The sequence below is a fragment of the Ctenocephalides felis genome, unplaced genomic scaffold (genome assembly GCF_003426905.1).
Source record: "Ctenocephalides felis isolate EL2017-DRISC unplaced genomic scaffold, ASM342690v1 CF-g0.4_SCAFFOLD_01886, whole genome shotgun sequence".
NCBI lineage: Eukaryota > Metazoa > Arthropoda > Insecta > Siphonaptera > Pulicidae > Ctenocephalides > Ctenocephalides felis.
The window spans coordinates 87,462,195-87,470,643 of record NW_020538040.1 but is presented as its reverse complement, the minus strand read 5'-3'; the positions used below and the strand labels follow the sequence as shown (position 1 = coordinate 87,470,643).

Sequence of the window (8,449 nt, the reverse complement as noted above, 5' to 3'; positions counted from 1 at the left end):
TCATATTAAAAATAACGAACCTGCACAGTTCTGTTTATTACGTCGGCCTGCGGAACAGTAGCTATGACAATATTATGTAGGACGATTTACATGTCCAATCGAGCCAAAAAATATTTTAATATCGATTAAGATCCGATTGAAAAACGCCTGTTGCTAGTAATCCCTATTACAGGTAACTCCTAGTTCCCCTATTATGAATAGTATGCTATGCTTTCTTTCGGATGTATAATCAGTAGTATCTCTTATTAGTAGGTATTTGTATTTTATAGTGCGATAAATATGCTAACTAACATGCTCGTTTTTTTAATGCCGCAAATTAAAGCAGATTAATTTCGTTTAGAAAAAAAAGAACAAAAAACAATATTTTTTTATGAAACTAAAATAAAAACTCAATTTTTCAATTTATTCCAAAATCAAAATTATTAATTTATATTTCTTGGTATATTTTTATTCATATTGATCATGTAATTTTTTCAGGAAAATTCTACAGGCCAACAGAAACCCCATCGCTACGATTTTGAATTTAACGTAACCAGAACGAAACCATTACTGTTTTCAAAAAAATATTTAACATCGTTCAGAACAAGTACCAAGTTACCGAATCATCGTCGTACAAGAGAAGTGTTGTCTGGACACCTGGGTCTAATTATCATTTTGTATGTCAAGAATAAACTAAACTAAAAAAAAAAATAAAACATGGAGAAGTACGACACGCTTGCGGTGGTCGGCGAGGGATCTTATGGGCTCGTTATGAAGTGCAGACACAGGGAGAGCGGAACAATAGTTGCCATCAAGAAGTTTTTGGAGACCGAAGAAGATGCGACCGTTCGAAAGATGGCCCTCAGGGAAATTCGCATGTTGAAGGTAACATATTTAATCATACATAACACTGCCCGACTGAAATGGCACTTTTGTATTTTTTCTCAAACTTTCATTTTGAACAAACTTTGAATTGAACGCTGATTTCAAATATACGTTACTTTTATCCGCTACATCTCCAGTTTTTCAGTGTTAGAGAACTATCCCCTATAATTATCGCATTATTAATTAACAAATAACTAAAAGTTTTATCTACTGTTTTCGGTATGGCTTCGACTCTAAGATGTTGTGTGCCTAATCCAGATAGTTTTTGTTACATCTGTGGTTAATATGTTTTCGACAAATACTGGAAACCTATATGGAACAGCGTAAGGGGATATTATATTAGAACCATTTCAAAATTGAATTACGCAATCGAGATAACACATGGGTTCTTCGTACTATGTAAAAAAGATGTGTATTATGTTCAAATTATTATCCAAAAGGAAAAAGAAATGGCATAATTTTAATACCCTCGTCATTTAGAAAAAAAAACTTCAGAATTGCCACGACGACTGTTTCTTCTTTGTGTTAAATGTCAATAGAATAAATTCTGGCATTAGAAGCATATAGTCCCGAATCGTGACCCCAAAGGTACTGAGGTCCTCTAACAATCAGATACACGATCCTTATCCAGGCTATTGATGAGCAACCTAGAACAACACCATCTTCTGCCTACCATGTAATGGATTTAGAGATCAACGTTAAAACAGAACGCAGGAAGAGTTAAAAACTGTTATGTTTGATGTTTGAATTCAGATCGATTTTTGGTAAATCTTATAGATGTTAGCGAAAAGCAAGGCGAGAGAATCTAAGACATCAGGACTTTGAAGGAGCGATATCAAGATGGGACTTTCACATGATACCTGAAAATTGTTGGAACATACGACAAAGTCAGACCTTGTCTGACACATCTTTTTTACATAGTACGAAGAACCCATGTGTTATCTTGATTGCGCAATTCAATTTTGAAATGGTCAGACCTTGGTCAAAAATCATACAACAAGAGACTTTTGAAGGCATAAAAAAATATGAGTTATTTTTTATTGTATTCAGAGGTAAAACTAGCACATTATCTCGAAAACTAGAGCTGTTAGGAAAATTCTATTATCTTTTTTAGAATCAGCGTTCCCAAATTACTTAGAAATTATCATAACATCTCAGGGAAAAAACTGAAACGTAGTGTAATATATGTTTTTGGAGGTAGTTATAAATGTCCCATCATCGATGAATTTTATACAAAACAAATGTTTGTCATGACTGTAATATTTAATTCTGTCTTATAATAGACATTTGCTGATTATTATACTCGTACAATGTCTATGCAACAAATCCTTTTAATAATTAGAATTAATGATTATCTTTAAAATTAGTAATAAATGTAAATTATTTTCAATGAATAATTAAATAAATATTGAATAATAATTATTTTTATCATATATTGTCGAATTAAAATGTTACTATTGAAAAATAAAAATGATATATTATAATATTGTACCTTCTACATTTTCAGAAACTGCGCCATGAAAATCTAGTCAACATGATAGAAGTATTCCGCAGAAAGCGCAGATTTTATTTAGTATTTGAATATCTAGAACACACTGTTCTGGACGAGTTGGAGAGCCGAGGTGGTGGAGGTCTCGGTGACGATTTATCTAGAAAATACATTTATCAAGTTATACGGGCTGTGGATTTTTGCCATTCTAATAATGTAAGTAACTAGACATTCATTAACCCTAACTGTACATGGATAACGTGTTGTTAATTTACATTACCGTACTTTTAAAATAGTTTTTTTATTGTACCCTGTAGGTCTTAATAAGTAAGTTTGCGATAATACTTTGACTTATAGGTGTGCACGATAGCTTGCACATTAAAGAACCAAAAAAAAAAAATCATGTAATAGTTAGGTTTATTCTATGCTTAGATTTTATAATATATATATTTATATATACACGATTTTATTCCATTTAGCACGATTTGAAATTTTATGTACTTAAATTTTTTTTGTCAAATTTAATTTTTGCGAAGTATGTTCATATCACAAAAAGTATTTATGAAAGAAAAAAGTCTGAACCATCGATAGTATCGATAGTTTGCGAATACTAGCTTAAAGATTTAAGTGAATTCCCCTTTAGCGCGTACAAACAATTTTTACTGGTCAAAGCAAATGTGAATAGCACTAATTTAGAAAACCTTAAAAATTGAATAACCTATTCTTTTCGTTCACAACATAGTTTTTTAGTTCCTGAACTTGCCATACATTTAATTTATATTACTTTTAAGATTAGAGTGCATAACTTTTTTATCATTAATTACTATGCTTGTGAAAATAAGCATTATATATTTGATTTAATAAAATAAACATGAATTCTTGTTCTTAAAAATTCTTGTTTTTCACTAATTTTAATAGGTTTTAGAGATTAGGAACAAATCACCCATTTTTGTATAAGATCAATGTCTTTTTTTACACGTTTTTTTTTACACGGCTTCTTCTGGAACCAATCTACCGTGTAAAAACAGACTTAGGTGTATATATCGAATCTATTTTTATATTTGACATTTTATTAACAATCACTGTAACTTTATTTTTTATCGAAATATGTATTTTCGCGTCTTTTAAAAATGTACTATCGGTACGATTAAGACACTTACTCCCCTTAATCATACTATCTTATATAGTCCTATTGCTTTTAGTCTTACCTACTACAAAAAAAAACTATATTGAATTTATTCTGGCATTGACTTTTCTTTAGTTATTAGTTAACGAGTCGAACATAATTATTCAAATCCTAAAATATAACAATAATTGTCATAAGTAATAAATACACTTACAAAAATATTAAGTTTCTGGATGCTAAGAATAACTGTTCAAGAAAATAAAACCTTTATTAATCACACTCAATTGGCTTTTTATTTTTTTTATTCTCATTTGAAGAGAAAAACCGTATTTTTAACCATTAAAAAAAAACAAAAAAAAAACATAAAACATGCTTTTTATTTATCCTGTACAAGTAAGGAATTTTGCACAGATACGACTAAAGCTGCAAGGTGTTCGAAGTTCGAAATTGGATCTGCGGATATAATCTGAACAAGTCCACAATATTAGTGGACAACTCACTTACTTTTATTTACTTTTTGATTATTTCTCTTTCACAAAATCGTCCAGCCTTCCAAATCTGAACGTTTAATTAGTCAACTAAATAATTCTATGCAGTAGTGCTAAATTATGTAATTTATAGCTATCCGACAAAATATAGCCCGAGTACGACTTGAGCTATAAATAAATAAATATATAAATAATATATATATATATATATATATATATACGAGGTCTGTTCAAAAAGTACCCGGAATTTTCGTTTTTTCAAAAAAATATTTATTTATTCGTCTACATTAATGTGGTCCCCTTCAAAGTAGTCCCCCCCAGATATAATACACTTATGCCAGCGTTTTTTCCAATTTTCGAAGCACCCTTGATATTCACTTTTTGATATGTCCTTGAGCACTCTCAGCGATTTTCTTCAATCGAGGAAAACCGCCGTCCTTTCATGGGTCTCTTCAACTTTGGGAATAGGAAAAAGTCACACGGAGCCATATCTGGTGAATTTTTGCACTTTGCAACACTTTATTTCATTTTTTACGCAAAATTTAATACAAATTCTTTGACTTTTCAATTCTTCCATTGTAAAAATCGCCGAGTTCAGAAAAACACGTCGAACCTTAGCGACTACCACAGACAAAGTAAACAGTGAATATAGCTGAAAATTTCATCATACTTTAGGGGCATGTATACCAACACAATAAAAAAAAATTTTTGACAATCAGACACTCCAGACCCGCGAAATTTAATTATTAGTAATTCCGGGTACTTTTTGAACAGACCTCGTATATATATAAAGTAAGTACATGCTGTATTAGACTATCTAATAACTAATATTTAATCCCTTTTTTTTACCTAGGTGATACACCGAGATGTTAAACCTGAAAACGTCCTTGTTTCACGATTAGGTGTCGTAAAGCTCTGCGACTTCGGATTTGCTCGTCCTCTCGCTCAGCCGGCCGAAACATACACGGACTATGTGGCTACACGTTGGTACCGAGCACCAGAACTGCTGGTAGGTGACACTAGATACGGAGGACCCGTCGATATTTGGGCAGTAGGTTGCCTTTTTGCAGAAATGATGTCGGGCGATCCACTATTTCCAGGCGATTCGGATGTCGACCAACTGTTCCAAATAGTTCGCATGCTTGGTAAGTTCTAAAATAAAATACAGGAATATTAAATTCATGACAATAGAGATATATCTATTCAATAACTCAATATTGATAAAAAAACACTATGTTTATTGACCGGCATAGTTAAATAAATGAAATATGCTGTACTTGCCTCTAACAAATTAAATAAATTATACAAAACTTTTAAACTTATTTTTGAAATATATTTTTTCAACTATATTAATTGGTTCATTGTAATCATTATTTGGTAACATATGTGTTAACTTATTTTAAAAAAAGCTAATTACTGATATTGCTAATTATATTTGAAGGAAAATTATCTACGCGTCATCAACATTTTGTAGCTCGAAATCCCTTATTCAAGGGATTTAGAAAAACTCAATCTCAGCAGATGACTGAAGAAGGTAATGGAATTCCGCTGTATCAGTTATTTCCTACCTGGCACCGATCTGCTCTTGATTTGTTGCAGCAGTGTCTCAGGTTAGATCCGCTACAAAGACCAAAGGTAATAAAACTTAATATTTTAACTATTAATACATTTTATTAAACAAAAAACTACTATTAGGCACCAGCATTACTTCGCCACGAAGCCTTCATGCATGATGGTTTTGCCGATAAATATCTACCAGAGCTTCGACAGAAAGTTTGTACGGAATTTCAGAGTAATCCATTACTTCGAAAGCACCAAAGCGCAGCCATTCTTGCAGCCTGTAGACAAGCAGAGGTACCTGTGCAATTGCAAGTTCAACAGCTACACCAGGTAGAATCAGAAGTGCAAGAAGCTGCTGATTTTGAGGATCAACCACAGCACAAGTATGTTTAATCCACTGGCTATCTATTTCGGTTTATAACAAAAAGTTGCCTTACCGGCGAAATCGTTAGCAAAATTAGGGTTAACTATCAAAGCAATAAAATATGTTTCAGTTTATTTTATCTGATTTCTTTTAATTTCTGTTTTATGGCACTTTTTTATAAACGCGTCGGTAGAAAAATAAACGTATCTGTAAACGATCTTTCCGAAATTCAGATGGCGCATCAATTTGTTGGGATGCGATTCAGTGCACAGCAAGAGAATCGAATCAATGGATTCATTATCTACGGCACAAAACAGTAGCAACCATTTATCAAGCACCCATGTGCTCTACAATAATAACAACCACAACACCCCCACTAGACGTGTGCCGCTTAAAAGTGATCCGGTGAACTCCCAAGGGCAGATTCAGTCGCACATGCACCATCAGCAAGCGCAGCACGCGCAACATATACATCAACAGCAACAACAACAGCAGATGCAACATCAACAGCAGCAAATGCTTCAACGGGGATTATCGCAGCAACAAGGGAGCCAGCAACACGTCGCTAAAAGCAAATCTGACACATTAACGGAGAAATCAGATCAAATATCATATAGGTAAAATTGGAATCATTTGGTACAAGTATGATAATTTATAGTAATTCATTTACCATACCCTGTTAATATTTTTAATAAACTCTTACAAGGTTCAATCAGTCACTTCAATCACTATTGCAACGAAACTCCAACGCGTTCAAAGACTCGTCAAATCATCCGTTAACGCGGCAGATAATTTCAAATATGTTAATGGAAGCTAGACCTGCTCGACGAACTTCACCTACAAGGCGCACATCAGCGGACACCAGTAGTAAAGGGACGAGCGGCGCAAATGGCGGCGGCGAAACAGGGGATGCACCATCACCACCACCATTCCATAGTTTACCGCCTGATACAGGGGGCGTCTGCCATCAGATGCTGGAACCTGTAATGAACAGTTCAAATTTTGCTCAATATCATCGGCATCATCACCACCACCAACCGCATCAGCTGCACCCACAATATCAGCAACACATCCATCAGCATCAATGCTCTCAAATGCATCAACATCAATCGCACCCTCAACCAAAACCACACCATTATATGCACTATTCACAACTCCTCCCACAGCACTATTCCCAACATTGTACACATCATCAACAGCACCCATCACAGCATGAGCAAATTTTGGTCAGTATATTTTTTTAATAGATTTATAGATATAATTTTAATTTGCATGATATTTATCATAATATCTGGTTTTAAATTCTTTCCACTTACTTTTATTAAAAAAAAATTTTTTTTACTTAATACCATCTAAATATTCTACGCTAACTGCTCTACACTTTACTCATAATATATTTTGCTATTTATGTTTTATTTATTTTTTGCAAAATAATAGCATTTTCACGAAAAGTTACAAAACAAGTCGATCTCACATTAAAATGTTCATAATGGCATTTGATTACACAAAAATTAAATAAACTAAATTTCAGATGGCTATGCAGCAGCAGCAACAAGCAAAGAACAGATCGCCGTTTTCAAAAGCTGGTGTGCATCCCGCGCCTGCCCGGTCTCAACAAAATGGGTAAAATAATATAATAATATGATGTTTATTTTGACGAGTGAAACTACTTCCCTTAATGTATTTTTCATTATAAAAAAAATATTTTGAAAAACCCAAATATTTAATTTTATATTATTTATAGTGATCTTTTATAAAAAATTAATTATATTATAATTATTTTATTCAAGATATGTTAATTGATGCATGCTATTGATTCAATGTTTTTATTATCAGCGAGCGTCTATAACTGATACTTATAATCGTTACAACATTTTTACTCTTAACATGTCTCTGACTAAAAATTTATTAATTTTGATCTATTTCTAGATTTGACCGATCACCGATATCAATGGTTCCTCGTGGCCAACATATAAAGCGAACACCTGGTGGTGGTCTGCTCCTTGATGCAACACAACTAGAGTTAATAAACAACTCTGTAAACGGCACAAACTCTAACAACACCATCACTCATAGCAATACGAATAATCCGCTACACCTGCAGCAGCACATACATCAGCATTCGATGCAGACACTGCATCCACCTCCTCAGCATGCCCATCAGACCTTGTCAATGCACCAGCAACGACACGCCTGGGCTACGCCTGCCAACAGCAAAGGCGGTCGGGGAAGGGTCGCCGCAGGATCAGATGTGCAGAGTATTTGGCGAAGTGGGACAAAGCAGAACGACGACTTCACGCTGCCCAATTTGCCAGGAGGTCAGTAGAATAAAGATAAATAATTATGCATATTCTATTAAAATTGATTAATGCATAATAATATCAGTGACATTGTTGAACATAGAACATTATATTCCTTTACAACCGACGTTTGCATTTTGGCCAGTGCCGAGTCGCCATCGACACTGTTCATTTTGACAGAGTTTGAGCGTAAGCCAGTTTATAAAACATATAATTTTTGCTGTGCTCAAAAAGAAAGAATATATTTAATAATTAATG

The 8,449-nt window shown here is 33.6% G+C and overlaps 1 protein-coding gene across 1 annotated transcript; it reads left to right on the top strand.

Moving 5' to 3' along the window:
* Nucleotides 1-696: 696 nt before the first annotated feature.
* Nucleotides 697-8,217, top strand: LOC113375487 (cyclin-dependent kinase-like 5). The gene is made up of 9 exons (XM_026615420.1): nucleotides 697-864; nucleotides 2,372-2,569; nucleotides 4,821-5,112; nucleotides 5,409-5,602; nucleotides 5,663-5,910; nucleotides 6,125-6,508; nucleotides 6,598-7,117; nucleotides 7,423-7,514; nucleotides 7,821-8,217. Exons 1-9 carry the CDS (start codon nucleotides 697-699, stop codon nucleotides 8,215-8,217), a joined length of 2,493 nt encoding a protein of 830 aa, XP_026471205.1.
* Nucleotides 8,218-8,449: the final 232 nt, after the last annotated feature.